Genomic DNA, 14916 nt, shown 5'->3' on the forward strand with positions numbered 1-14916 from the left:
TAAAGGATGATAAATAGCTTTGATTAAAAAGACTAAACTGACCAGATGGCAATGGATTCAAATGAAAGGAAGATGAGCTCCAAACAGGTATTAATTGGACATGGTAGTTTTCCTTTCACTGCTGCCAAAATCATAATAGCCACTTCTCTACATAAAAATGCAAGCATATCCTCTTAGCTTGTACTTTTCAATGACTCTTTTCAAAATCAAAGCCCACAGAGATGCGACTGCAGTAGCATTTCTAGACCTTTTCTGATTTGGCATGTTTTAGTGTAGAATTCCAAAGATATTGCCGTCTTCACCTCTGCCGTTACTGGTGAGATTTGCCTTCAGGAATCCCAGGTCCCAGTGGCAAAGTTTGGAGCAATGAAGACTCACCTTGGTAGAGGTAGAGAAGTATCAAGTTAGGGAACATTTGGGCTTGATAAGTGGAGATAAAGTTAGGGAACAATGGGCTTGATAATTGCAGATAAAGGAGGCAGAAAACTGACCGAATTCCTGGGCTTTGTGATCAGCAATACCAAATCCAGCTGGAGACTAGTTACTAGTGGAGTACCCCAAGGGTACTGGGGCCAGTACTGCTTAAACTCTCTATTAATGATCCAAGTGATAGGACAGAGTGTACTCTCAGCAAGTTTGCAGATAATACAAAACTGGGAGGAGTGTTTGATAGGAAGAATAACACCATACACCAGTACACACTGGGTAGAGCCTTCCTGGCTAGGAAGCAGCTCTGCAGAAAAGCGTCTAGAGATCATGTCAGACAATTTGAACACTGCAAGGGTAGTCAGACACTGAAACAAGTTGCCCAAAGGGGTTGTGGAATCTCTGTCTTCAGGGATATTCAAAATGTAGTACAGTCATGAGCAGCCTGCTCCAGCTGCCCTGCTGTGAGCAAGGGTGCTGGAATAGACATTCTCCAGAGGCCCCTGCCAACCTCAGCTGTTCCGTGATTTCCTCCATCCATAAGTGAAAAAATATCTTCCCCATCCCTGAATCAAAGACAAACCAATGATACTTTAATATACAAAATACACCTGCTCTGCCCCACCTGCCAAGCTTGCACTATTCTTTAATTGCTCCTTTTCTTTTGAGCCCATAGACTCATTTCTTCCTTCAACCTATTCTTTCCTTTCCTCTGTTCTCTTAGTTCTGTTCACCTTCATGTTCTGTACTTTTACCATTCCAGTTCCTCATCAAGTCTTTGGAGGACTATTCCAGCACAACCCTGGGGTCTCTGTTACTACCATTTAAAACAACTTCTGCGCCTTGATCGTCATCTAAGATCTTGCCTGTCTCCTCATCTTAAGAATTCATCTCACACTCATATTGTTCCGTTCACCCTTAACCCCAACATTTAATTTTCATGGCCAAAAAAAAGCAGATTCTTGTTCTAGACCACAAAATAGCTGTGGTTGTAATTTGAGTAGGGATTAAGTCAAAAAGTAGCAGAGTAATTATGGGGTTAGTGTTAAAGATATTTCGCTTCCATTTCACTATTGTTCCTCTCTGACTTGTATAACCTTTGGACTACATCGTGAGGGAATCATCACTATTGCTTTAGAACTGTCACGGTGCTCATACCAATTTAACATTAGCCGGTTCAGCTAATCTCTATAATGCTATCTTCAAAAACTGTACAAAAAAATTTAAAGCTAAGGGAAAAAAAAATGTAGTTGCCTATTTGTTATCATGATGACTGATACAGTGAAAACCAAGTTGTCTTTATGCTTTCATTCAAAAAATTGCTTCACCAGGGAAATGAAAACTAAAATTGGCGATGCTGATTTAATTTCTCAAATCTGGCATATTGTTCCATACTTCCAGTAAGCCTCGTGCTGGCCAGCAGTTTATGCCTTTTATTTTAAAACTAGATACATTTTAATTATGTTCCCTCTGGACTTTCTTAATTGATTGGAAACATCCAAAGAGTTAATTAAAAATAAAAACTTTTTTTGCTCTATATCAAATCTGACATTATGATCTTTTTATCTACAAGACGAGAACTGTGTGATCAGAAGTCTGAATTATTCATGATAGTTTCCAGTTTTTTTTTCCTCTTCCTTTGTTCACAATAAAATCTTATAAGCTTTTCTTTCAGTCAAGGTGAAAGCAATATTAAGTCTTGGAAGTGAAACTTACCAAAGACATGTAGCTCTGTGAAATCCTTGTCCTGTAATCCTGGCTTTCTATTCACCACTACTATTCAATATCCCACTTTCTATATAAGCTTCACAATATATAAGCAGTTGATGAGATTTATTTGTTATACTCCTGTTTTCCTTCTTCATAAAAAATCTTTATCCATCTCATGCTCCCATAGGAGTAACCCTGATGGCTGTGATTGTTTCTGCTAGGCTCGCTAATCCAGCAGCTCCCTGCAAGATGCTGGGCAGTTGCTAGAGGGTGGAAAGTGAGGGGGGAGGAGAGTCATCCTTGTTAAGATGTAGGGTAGCGCGTGTAGTGAATTTTAACAGCATTGTTAAGATCCAGTTAAATAATTATGAACTAATGTGGTTGATTGTGTGAATAGGAACTCTAGCAGGTCATTTCTGAAAGATGCTTTTTGAATTAAAGCTTGACTGTAGTATGTTGGACCTCTCTAAGGGACTAAATAGAATTATTTCTGGCCATTTTGGAGACATGATAACAGAGGAGATGGAAGTTGAGTCTGATCTATGCTAATGAGTCCTACATTTCCTATTTGCAGTATTTCTCCAGATGTCTGTAGCAGCTCCATGTATGTTTTCCTTGCAGCCTCTGACTTCATCTGTCATGGTATTTTCTCTTAAATAAATGCATTTCTGGATAGAAATGTAAAAGCTTTTGTATTTTTTATCAAGGTTAAAATGGCAAAGAACGCTGTTGTTGTTAAGTTCTTTGTCTTTAACCTTTTAAAAGTAAATTGCTGCCTTAAAGGTGAAATTTAAACAGACAGTTCAGTATGCAAATAGCGCACACACAACATGATCTAAAGGAAGACTGCACATTTCCATAGAAAACAAATGTGAGTGTAGGAAAGCAGATGCTTTCTACCAACAGAGTGTATATACAGTTCTCAAGAGGACCTGAACAGCAATTTATTTTCAGGCTGCTGGAAGTATTCAAATTTCTACAGAATTAAATGTGAATTTGAAAGAGGTGGCATCTATTAAGGACAAGCAAACCCAAAGAGACAATTGGGAACTTAATAGTTTAATCAAGAACTGTAAGGGGGTCCTCAATATATCTAAAGTAAATGACTCAAATGTCATCTGATTTTAGTAAAGACTTAAGTGGTCCATTAAAAAGCATCGCCTGATTACTTGACCTGCTCTTAGTGATACAGTAATGGTGTATGGTCAGACTTATGTTTGCTATTTATAAACTTTTAGCAGTTTACTCCAGCAAGGTCTGAGTAAGTTGAATTCTGTCCTGACACACACATAATCACCACAATTATTAATTAAATTCTTGCTGCTAGACATTATTCCAGCAGCTGTGATACTGGATGGATGTTACTGAGGTTATAACCTGAAGAATGGAATAGTGCTAACTGCAGTGGCATAATCTTGTACAAAGGGTGTTGCTGGTGAGCTGACAGCCAGCTGCAGGAACATGGCGAGTGTATTTTTGTCTCCTTTCTGCAAAAGCATAGTGGTGACATGAGCACACAGGATGGCAGAATTCTATCTTCCCACTCATCCCCTTTATCTTTAGAGAGTCTGTCTGCTCAGTTCAACCTACTGCTTTTTGTCTCTTCGTGATTCCATTTAATGGCACCATTTGTACATAGACATGGCCAAGTGGGGTCAGGGAGGGCAAATGTTAGTTTAGTGGGCTGTGCAGCATCATATTTAGTACAAATTTTGACTAAACATGTAGGGTCAAATGTGTCCATTTACACTGGAAATAACAAGTTTTCAGGCTGTCAAAAGGTGATGAAGGTCACTGCCTATAGTTTCAAGAATTTAACTTTAAGCATTGATATATGGCAAGGCTTGGCCAGGGCTCTCCTGGCAGGGAGCCCCCAGGACTAGTTGTGCTTTCAGAGCCCTGCTGTGCTGGTACTGTGTAATAAACACTGGACCGTCTCACCTACCTCTCACGTACTCCACAAATAAGGAACAACATAAAAAAGAGTCTACTAAGTGGGTAGATGTAGTGCTGCCTCATTTCAGAGCAGAAATAATTGAAATGATAACGAAAATGAGCATAGTCAGCAGGGAGGCACTATGATGACAAGGGTGAGATTGCCAGGTTATCTCTGCAAGAAGAGTCATCTCAGCCTTGAGAGTTATTCTCTTTTGTACAGTGCCCATGTGTTTTAAAAAACACAAACGACTACATCATGTCTCTAAAGTCACAGGTCTGTAATATTCATGCTACCCTTCGATTGGGCATAGAAGAATGCAAAAATGTTCATTCTCTGGCTTACTTTCCACTAGTTGAGAATCATCCTCATACACTGAATAACATGTAACTTTTTTCTTCACACAGGTTGTAATCCTTGGCAAACATTCTCGAGGCTATCACTACATGTTAGCTAACCTGGTAAGAATTTTTCTTCATTACAAATATAGCTGAGGTTGAGAGGGTAATATATTCTGTTCAGGTTGTGTCAACTTTAATCAGCAAAAGAGGAAATGCATGAATAAGTTCTTGGATTTTGAGAAATGGCTTCAGTAAATACTGGAACCGGTATGTTATAGTTACTTGTACTCAGTTATGGTCTTTGTTTTATCTAAGCAGGTCATATCCTCCACTAATTTTAAAATAATAATTTAATTATATGTTTTCCACTAATTTGTGTCCTCATAAATAAGGCACTTGGTAATTGTTGTCTTCTTTACAACATTTGAAATTTAGGCACTCCAGGAAAAATAATTGTAAAATATGTATGTATAATATAAGTGTTGAAAAGCTGCAAATGAAAACAATAATTCCATCAAGTAAAATGGCCGGACAGATTTAGCCATTCTTTTGTATTACAGAGTGTAGGGTGGTGACAGTGTATGTACTGACCTTCCAGGACAAGACAGCACATTTTTATTTGTACCAGAACTTCTGGCATTGAATCTGAAATTTACTTTCAAGGATGTTTATAATGCCTTCGAAACAACATCTGCTAGATTTCCTTAGAATAAGTATTATATTGTAATCGATCCTTGCAGAAAGACTAATTTTTTGATTTCTGTGTCTACGGTGAGTAGAAAAATACTTTTCCAAAGATCACACACTGATGTTAGCAATCCCACTTAGTAGAATATTCTATATATTCACGTTTTGGCGTGATTAAAACAGGAAAGACTAATTTTTAAATCCCCTTATTTAGTATAAGTACTGTATGACTTTAAAATGTGTCATTTTGCATTACAAGAAGCAGTCATGATCTCATTGATTAGGCTGTAGAGTGTGCATAGAAATACAGGGGTTCTTATTCTGGGTTGCCTTTTAGCATGTGTAAGCACTGACGTTGAGATAAATGTGACTGCAATCAAGTCACGCTAATCAAAAAGACACCAATTTACTGCCACAGGTATAAATAACAACAGAGTGGGAGAAAATCACACCATTATGTTTGAAAGTGAAATGCTAAGTGATGCTGTGACTGACAGCTGCTTGCCAAGGAGGTGCATGCTTTGCCTCCCCAGAATAATACGTGTTCAGTGTTTTTCTGCTCCCAACATTGAACCTTTGCCGTACAAAGCTCTTGGACAGGTTTTCAACATGATGAGGAGAAAAGTGGAAGTAGTACTTCAAGCTTCCCCAATGCTTTCTTTCTGACCAGTGAATATTATATGCCACACTGCCACACCACAACAGGGCAGTTTTCCATCGCAAAGGTCTGAACAAGAAGTCATTTTAAAATTCTGTCCTATGCCACTATCACAATCCTATGTGCTGTCATGATAGCAATTGTCTCCTTGGTAGAATATTTTCAGCTAACAAGAAATAAATTCATCAAATTATTTTGTGCTAAGTTTTTAGCAGGTAAAACTGAACTAAAGAAAAGAGGCTTTGGATGACAATGATTCCTGTTTACTACATGTGTCCTCCCAGGGTTTCACAGACATTGTGCTGGAGAGAGTAATGCATGGAGGTGCCAATGTTACTGGATTTCAGATAGTTAATAATGAAAACCCAATGGTTCAACAGTTTCTACAACGCTGGGTGAGGCTCGATGAAAGGGAGTTCCCAGAAGCCAAAAACTCACCATTAAAGGTATTTGTTTTACCTGGATGAGATGAAATGAGTTGCTTTTAATAATTATTTAGGGTTTTTTAACCCCAGGTGTGTATATGCGTGTGATACAGATCCCTGACTGGAATATGTTGCAATGTTCACTGCACTTCCAGAAGTAAGAAAGAGGCAAAAGTTGTCAGTTGGACACAAGTGCCCACCACATGGGAGCAAAAAGTAAAAGGCTTGATCTTGCAAATCCTATCATTGTGCAGTGGGGATAAAAACTTATAACTTGAACATCTTGAGCCAGTCTTGGGGTGCAGGTGTGGGTGATTAGGTTAGTTTTTCAATGCAAACTGTGGGCTGCTGGTCAATTTTAATGCTAACAGAAAATTTCTTGTGAAAAATTAAGTAGCTCTGGATTCACCGAAGGGCCTCTGCTGCCTGCTAGTCACTGCTGACTGTTGCCCTCATAATCTAAACGTGTTTTCACTGCTGTCCTTTACTGAAATGCTCTGGATATTAGAGCATTTAACCAATGACATTTTCCAATGCAACCAGTAATATTTTCCAAATTTGTTATGTCCCAAGTTCACTGAAACTGTCCTAGATTAGATGAACTAAAGGTTACTCTTATTAGGAGACTTGCAGCATGTTAATATCTCCCACAGATTTGTTCTGCCTCGGCATCTATATGGTAAAGGGGGCGTGCTATTCACTGTCCAATCAAGGAGTGCATCAAGGATGCTCTGGTCAATATTTCGAGTTATAAAATCTTTTAGGATCACTGCATATTATTAATATTCCTATTACATCCTTTCCTTTTCTTATTCTTTTGATTAGACCTGTTCTTTTGCACCAATACAAATAGTTGAATAAAACCAGGGACTGGTGGGGGATAAGAGGACCTCAGACTACTGATGGTTTTCAGCAGAAAGCCTGTACAGCTGGTAGCACCAGCTTCTTGGAAGAAGTAAACCAGGGAGAACAAGCTGAGAGAGAATTGAAAAAGATAGGGAAAAAAAGTGTCACTATGAAAAAGGGTAAAAATCCCTCTTTTTAGTTTATAAATAAGAAGGAATTGATGAGTGGTGTGTAGTAATAGTCTTCCAGTAAATAGAAGGTTGGTAGAGAAAAGAAAATAATCCGCTGTTTTCCTGAATTTCATCACTACCGTAAGCTAAACAATGCTAGAGACTGTTCTCCGGTCCTGCCACCAAGAAACATGGTGTGGCTATGCCCAAGCTGTTAAACTGGTCTAGCTATACCCAAGCTGTTAAAGTGTCTTAGCATCTATAAAGGGTGGCTGCATCCAAACTACCTGTCAGCGAGTCCTGTCCCGTGCATGGGAAGTGGTGGGATGCAGGCTGGGCTGGCCCAAACCACTCTAGGATGGTTCTGGTCACCAAACAACTGTGGTCAGTTGAGTTCATCTGCCCTCACCCAAGTCTTGGCAGAGTTCAATTCTCTAATGTAGGCATAACTCAAATGTCTGCCAAGACGGGGACAGGAAGCAGTCAGCTGAATTTGCAATCGAGATGATTTGTAACAAGCACAGAAGAAAAAAAAAAAAAAGTGGTGTTAAGCACAGTAAAATGTACCATGAGAGGTAAATGGACCCCTTTGACGGTGAGTTTAAAAGCGACAGATTTAACAAACATGTCAGGGATAGTCTATTCTGAGTGGTCCTATTTCAGAAGTGTTGGACCGGATACTTCACTGCAGTCTTTTCCATCCTGCAGGTGGATGTGATTTCATTGGGGAAGGCAAATTATCTTAATCCCACACCATCCCACAGCCTTGCTGGCATTTCAGAGAAAGCTCAGAAAGGCAAACAGAGGCCCATAAAACTCAGTGTATTGTTCCCTGTTGATTAGGAGCTAGTCCTGCTTTCTAAAGCTTCCTAACAGTGAGGCAGAAGCAAAGATAAGTGTTGTACTAATCTTTAAAGCTCTGAAATATATAAAGTTAACCTGGGAAGATTTTGTTCCACTTGAAAGCAATTTACCTCAAGGGAAAAATTATTCTCTATCCTTAAAAAAATAATCTTAAATATATGGTACAAACACAGAGATTACATTACCTTTCCACAAATGTACCACTCATTACAGAAATGTGCACAGTATTTGTCAATCAGACAAAAAGCATACTTAAAAATTGATGTACAATATTTTTGATTAGGAAATAAAATTGCCTAGAGATTAAAGCCCTGATGTTTAATTTATTCTGTATTCTATCACCCTTTCCCTTCCCTCTCTCTTTTTCTCTTTGCATGCTCATGCATTTATAAGTAGAATTCAAATAAAGTAGAAAATTAGATAGCTCTCTTGGCATGACTTGGAAGGGACTGCATTAAGGTTACTGACAATTGACGCAGTCTGCTGAAAAAAAATATCACTGTGTAAGTTTTATGTAGTCCTAGATTGGATGGCTATTACAAGATTTTTTTTAAGACAAGAACAAATAGCTGTTAAAATCACTATCTGATTCCATGTTGTTGTGTGGGATGTGACATGTAGTCTTTGATAACTTATTAAAGAGGAGAGGGTGAGCGTTGCAAGGCCAGCACCATGAGAAGAGGTAAAGGTAGGCAGAGTCAACAGAATGCCTGTACTAGGTACAGTCAGAGCAAGAACACCCCACACACGCTGAGTAAGGGTTTATAAACTGTTGTCATTTAAAACTCTGTAAGAAAGGCTCCTGTAAAGCCTTCATAATGCTACCTTTGTGCTCCTTTTTATCAGATCTGCTTGTCTTGATCTGCACACGCGGTTATGCCTTGTTCTGTTCAGATTTCCTGAAGCTTTGTATTAAACTGAAGATCTTGCAATAAGATGATACACATTTTTAAGAAATTCAGACCACTACTCGTGCTGACCTGCCCTACAGGACAGAACTAACTGCCTCAGAATTTAGGAAGTCTTATCCACAAAGAGAGTGGCTGAGTACGTAGATAGGCAGAAGGGCAGGCACACCAGTACACACAGATAGCCCTTCCACTCATCTTTTATTTTCCCTCTTCATTCTCGTATAAAGATGTGGAAGAAATTGAAAAAAAAAATCTCTATGATATTTTGTAGGTGCTATTAAATTTATAGCATTGGGAGATGTCACCAGATACATATGTCCAGCAATGGATGAAGTTGACAGCAGCATGAACAGGTTGTAAAGGAGTCTTGGGGTTTTGTTGAAGACTTGTTGCTACACAAAGCTTATCACCTTCCTCAGATTTACAGTGTGAGAGAAGTCAGATGGGCAATTACCAAGGAAATGTAATGCCTAACATGTATTTTGTGATTACTTGTTTGTATATCTGTCTACTAAAAAAAGTTATTTGATCTATTTCCAGCCACAGATGCTACCTAATCAGGATTGTGGTCCAAACAGAAATGATTTATGTTACCTTCGATTCGAAACTGTCTTGGCAATCTTGTTAAAAAAAAAAGTTTTCCAAGCAAATAACAAATATGAGCTCTTCTTTGCTATTAGTAGCAGTAGGGGCCAGCACGGAATTGCAGATTTTTGTAATGACCTCATTTAGATGAGCAAGCTTCCACTTAAAGTTCGTGCAGCTGTAAACTGGTTTTGTTATTTTGCTGTTCTGTATTACGCAAAATGAAAATATTTTTAATTTGTTATTTGATATAAGTGGAATGGTTTAACAATGCAAAGCATCTGTGGCAAGACAGACTGCAAGCAAAAGGGCTTGTATGCATGGTTCTTCTAAGAGCATTTTAACTAGAGAAGGACTAGACCTGATAAATCTAGGATGATTCTAAGATTGCAGTTTGTCACGTTTTATTTGCATCGATTTTAGTATACGTCTGCCCTGACCCATGATGCAGTCCTAGTCATAGCAGAGGCTTTCCGTTACCTGCGAAGGCAGCGTGTTGATGTCTCCAGGAGAGGTAGTGCCGGAGACTGCCTGGCTAACCCTGCAGTACCGTGGAGCCAAGGAATTGATATAGAAAGAGCGCTGAAAATGGTAAGGGCAAACATACCGTGGCTATGGGATATATTCACTAATGTAGCATTGCCCACACATGTAGAGATGTTTATTAAGTTTAACCTTCACAGTAGTTAAAAAATTTGTGCCATCTGTTTGAACTTTATGGCAAGTGAGACATTGAAAAGTGTCTTGAAAAGTGCTGCATTTTCCCACCAAAGATAGAAATAAATTAAATTTGAAGTCAAAAGGTGTCAAATGCACAGTGCTCATGTCTCAATACGCACCAGGATGAACCTGACCTAACAAGCTCTGCTGAGACATACAGTCACTGTTGTACTAAGGTAGCCAGACAGCTTCCAGCAAATGCCAAAAGCAGGCACAGCAACTCCAATCTGGCTGCAAATTATATGCCAGCTACCCTACAAATGCATTTACTCAGTCCACAGTTGATAAAACCTTTTTAGTGACAGATTTGGCTTTCAAAGTCCCTTCCACACCTTTAGGTTTTTGGAGATGGGAATAACTTACATATTCTTCCAGACTCTTGAAATCAAAAACTGTTTTACAAAGGGTTCAGATCCACTTACTAATAAAAAAAAAATACACTACTACACTACTTAAATGTCATTCTTGATTTGTCTCACTGGATAATTTGGGGTCCAAGGAATTTTGACTGTTTTATGGAGTCCATCCCTATGCATCATAACAAATCTGATTGCACCATCTCTTAACCATAATTAGCGGATCAGTAACCAGCCCTGAACATCTCCAGGGACCATGATTTCACAGTTTCCCTTTGACCAATTTTCCATTAGTCATTCTGTAGCTTCTACAGCATTTTGTTAAATATTAAAGATAATTTACCCCTACCGCAGTTTCAGACTGTTACCGCTTTGCCTAAGATGACAGCTTGTCAGTGTTGATAAGTGATAAATGGAAATATCTTACCCTTTCATACAGGGAAATAAGAAAGATTTTTTCTCTGAAACAAAGTATTTCATACTTCCCCTTAAAATGATTCATGTGAGTAGGTAACGATAATCACTTACCGTCTATATACCCATCCATCCAGATTGAGACCAAAGCTCCATAAGCAGTAGAGACAATTGTCTGTGTTCATTCAGAGGAGACATTCATTCCTTTCTCCTACACTGGGACTAATCTTAAAATAAAGCACTTCCCAGAATGAGCAACGATATGAGATTCTGGTCCATGTCACAAATCACTCTATGCCATACTGTGAGGGGTTTAATGGCATTGAATTGTTGCAGGTGCATCACTGATACTCCATTCTGTATCAGCAAACCCAGTGTGACTAAGCATGGCAGAATCAGTCTTTCTTACATTTAACATACATGCAGGGCTAATTTCACTTACACTTAAATGCAGCTCACTCTGCAGTAGTGAGTCACCAGCTGAGTACTAACTAACAAAGAATATGTACAGCTGAAACAGAGAATTGGGGCTTTTTTATTACAAAGAATACCACTGACTGTGTCAGAACTGCTACAAGTCTCTCATATAGATAAAAATTTTTCTAGAGCTAGTGAGTTCCTGTAAAATGTAACAGAGGAAAAAAAAAATAGAGTGATTCTGTTATTAAAGCGTTTTGTTGGTTGTTTTTTTCTGTTTATTGCCTTAAGGTGCAGGTTCAAGGAATGACAGGGAACATCCAGTTCGACACCTATGGGCGAAGAACAAATTACACAATTGATGTGTATGAAATGAAGGCTGCTGGATCAAGGAAGGTGAGTTTCATGATAGGCATTTAAATTCCATACCTTCAGAAATATTTATTCCAACAAACTAATGGAACTCAAAAATACTATGCAGCCTCTGTAAAAACAGGACCCAGAGGAATCCCTACCTTCTTGCTGTCCTCCAGGAACCTTGTTCTGTTTTGTTCCTGAACCAAATCACTCATCCTGCTTAATATCTTCATAGGTTTCCATTTCAACTTCTAGCACCACTTCTTCCATTAGAAGCCACGTGGAGCTTTTCCACTGCTGAGCATGCTACCTGTTGTCATGTCCCTGTGCTCAGCCCAATCTCCTAAACTCCTCTCCATTTTTCCCTTCCTCTCCATAAGAGGCATCAGAGCAGTAGGGAAGCTGGAGTAAGAGTATTTTAGAAACCTTCTGAAATTAATAGAAAATAATTTGAGTTTTAATTAGGATTTTCACTACTTGTTCTTGTCTCCTAAATAAAGTATAGATCCTAAGTGGCATGATTGGCTAGGTCCCTGTTATAAAAGCAATTTAGGGCAAATTTTCAAAAATAATTAGGTAGGCAAGCTCTCAGGAGTATCAAGAGATGAGTCTGAGTGTATGAGACAGATAAGTCCTGATGATAGACACCTGATGATAGGTACGTAACCTGTTTAGTCACCAGTGAGACTCCTTAAACAATTCTGCACATACTTGATAACAAAATACCTCTGGACATGGCCCAGCCATTCAGCAAGGTTTACAGTGCAGACATAAGTGTTACTGCTGTATTGTGCAGAAATATAAAAACCAGTGTGATAGCGTAGCAACGTAGCCACAGCACTATGAAGGTCGGCACAAGCCAGATGACAAATAGTCACCTCATACTCACCGAGGGTTTTGTAACCCACCTCAAAGATTAAGCTACTGTGCCTGCATTGCTAACAGTGGCTGTGCATCTACTCAAAAGTTAGTTCAGACACATCTACAGGTACTGTATGCACTGTCTGAACTGCAGCAGAATATGGATAAACATTTCAAAATCAAATAATTTTACTCAAAGTGCTATGGAGTTTATTTTCTCATCTATAGTTAATCCTTATGCTGTGGATAGAGAGGAATTTATCCTACAGGCACCATAACAATGTGAATATAGATAGTGAGAATTTAATATGTATTTTCACTTAGATTCAGCTTGTATTTATTAAAGCTCATGTAGCCCTGCATAAATGTTACAAAATCATATCTTTTGAGAGTTCTTGTTATAAATTAATGCACCAGAGTCCTTGTAAAAATATGTAATGACATTAACAATCTCCCTTTTTATAGGCTGGTTATTGGAATGAATATGAAAGATTTGTGCCAGCATTAGATCAGCTGCCCTCTAATGACACTTCATCCGTGGAGAACAGAACTATAGTTGTCACTACCATCTTGGTAAGTTTCATGTTCTTAGTGTGTTTGTGTTTAGGAAATAAGATGCACAGCTCCTGAGATGTGTTAGACACCTTGCCAGGAGGCAAATGTTGAATGCTAAATGACTTCAAGTGACTGAAAAGTTCAGTATCTTCGAGATATGTGCTGAGGGCTTGACAGTGTAAGCTTCTATGTGTATCAGTGACTTTACTCACAGGAGTCCCGCTGAGCTCAGCAGTGTGCTTCCCTGCTTCTCAGACACTTGAACTCAGTCAAACGCCTCACATAAGTGAAGTTGTGCATGTATGTAAATGATTATTGCAGGGTCTGGCCTTCCCGCTCTAGGGTCACATCTTGCACCCCTCACTCAGGTACAGCTTCTGTAAACTCAACCCCTGTGGGCTGAGGAAGGGTGGCACAAGGAAGTCTGTAGAGAACTGGAAATGCTCTAGCACTGGGAGTAAAGCTATCTATACCCATGCACTTCCAGAGGAGTACTGCTCTTACTGTGTCTCGTAAACAGCAGCACCTGTGTCAGTCCCAGTGCCTCTACCAAATGTGTTCTGTGTAGCATTATTTGTGACTTTTATGCCTGTTACGATTCTACTAAGCATGAGCCAATTTTATGCTGTTTCCTGAAGCACTGTATTTTATACTCCTATGAATTTAGTGAGATATAATCAGCATTTCAGCTAGAATTTTCCAAGAAGGCTAAGGGAATTTAGTGACAAAAATCACTGCCAAGGATTTTAGCCTAGCTTACCTTAGGCTGCTTTGAAAATATCCCCATCAGTGCCCCATTCTAGGCCATGGGGGCCTTAGCAAATTATTTTGATGCTGCAGGTGTTGGGTATGTCAGTTCTTTATACACTAAAAACTGAATTATTACTGCAGTGATGCTAATCAACTGTCTAATAACATAAAAATTAGGCCTAATCTTACAGACAATAATGTAACTGTTAAAGTTGAATAGTCATGTTGTCTTCAATGGGTCCATAGTAGGAATAAAATCTGTAGTATGTGTGACTGTAGGACCATGCCAAGGATTTTCAACCTGCAAAAGTCTGTCTTCCTGATCTCTGTACCAAAGTAGAGAAATATTGTAAATACTTGCCAGTGGTATAAAGTAAGGATAATAACAGCTCTCATTTTTTGTGTTTTAAAGCTGTATTTTACATTCATAGACTTTTGATCTTTACTTTTGTTTCAAAGGAATCACCATATGTAATGTATAAGAAAAACCATGAACAACTAGAAGGGAATGAGAGATATGAAGGATATTGTGTAGACTTAGCTTCTGAAATAGCAAAACATGTTGGAATAAAATACAAACTGTCAATTGTTGGAGATGGGAAATATGGAGCTAGGGACCCTGAGACTAAGATATGGAATGGCATGGTGGGTGAACTGGTCTATGGGGTAAGTTTCTCTTAACCTTCATTTTCATGTTCTTTATTATAAAAAGTTATGCTCAAAATTAATAAACTGTAAAGTAAAGGTCGTATGTTTGAATACCACTTTTAAAATTCTAGGTATTTCTTTGTAATGCTATTTTTATAGCACAGTTTCCTAACCATTTCTTTGTAGGAAAGTGTCACATTTTGTCACTGTTCTCCAAATCGGACTCCACAAAATGTTGAGAAGTAGCACTGGGCAAATTTCAAGTTCCTTATCTACAGC

At 38.7% G+C, this 14916-nt stretch overlaps 1 protein-coding gene across 11 annotated transcripts in view; it reads left to right on the forward strand.

Moving 5' to 3' along the window:
• Positions 1 to 14916, forward strand: part of GRIA3 (glutamate ionotropic receptor AMPA type subunit 3) — a 606096-nt gene that overhangs the window by 540817 nt on the left and 50363 nt on the right. For 10 of the 11 annotated variants that reach the window (XR_007165837.2, XM_048070799.2, XM_067005236.1 and 7 more), the window contains 6 exons: positions 4480 to 4533; positions 6043 to 6204; positions 9983 to 10150; positions 11758 to 11862; positions 13150 to 13257; positions 14449 to 14655. Coding sequence is in view for 10 of the 11 variants with exons in the window: in XM_048070799.2 (XP_047926756.1) it covers positions 4480 to 4533; positions 6043 to 6204; positions 9983 to 10150; positions 11758 to 11862; positions 13150 to 13257; positions 14449 to 14655 (804 nt within the window). In the remaining variant the exon portion in view is untranslated. The remainder of the gene's footprint in view (positions 1 to 4479; positions 4534 to 6042; positions 6205 to 9982; positions 10151 to 11757; positions 11863 to 13149; positions 13258 to 14448; positions 14656 to 14916) is intronic. The other variant, XM_067005238.1, reaches the window with a different exon arrangement.

The sequence above is a fragment of the Anser cygnoides genome, chromosome 13 (assembly GCF_040182565.1).
Source record: "Anser cygnoides isolate HZ-2024a breed goose chromosome 13, Taihu_goose_T2T_genome, whole genome shotgun sequence".
NCBI lineage: Eukaryota > Metazoa > Chordata > Aves > Anseriformes > Anatidae > Anser > Anser cygnoides.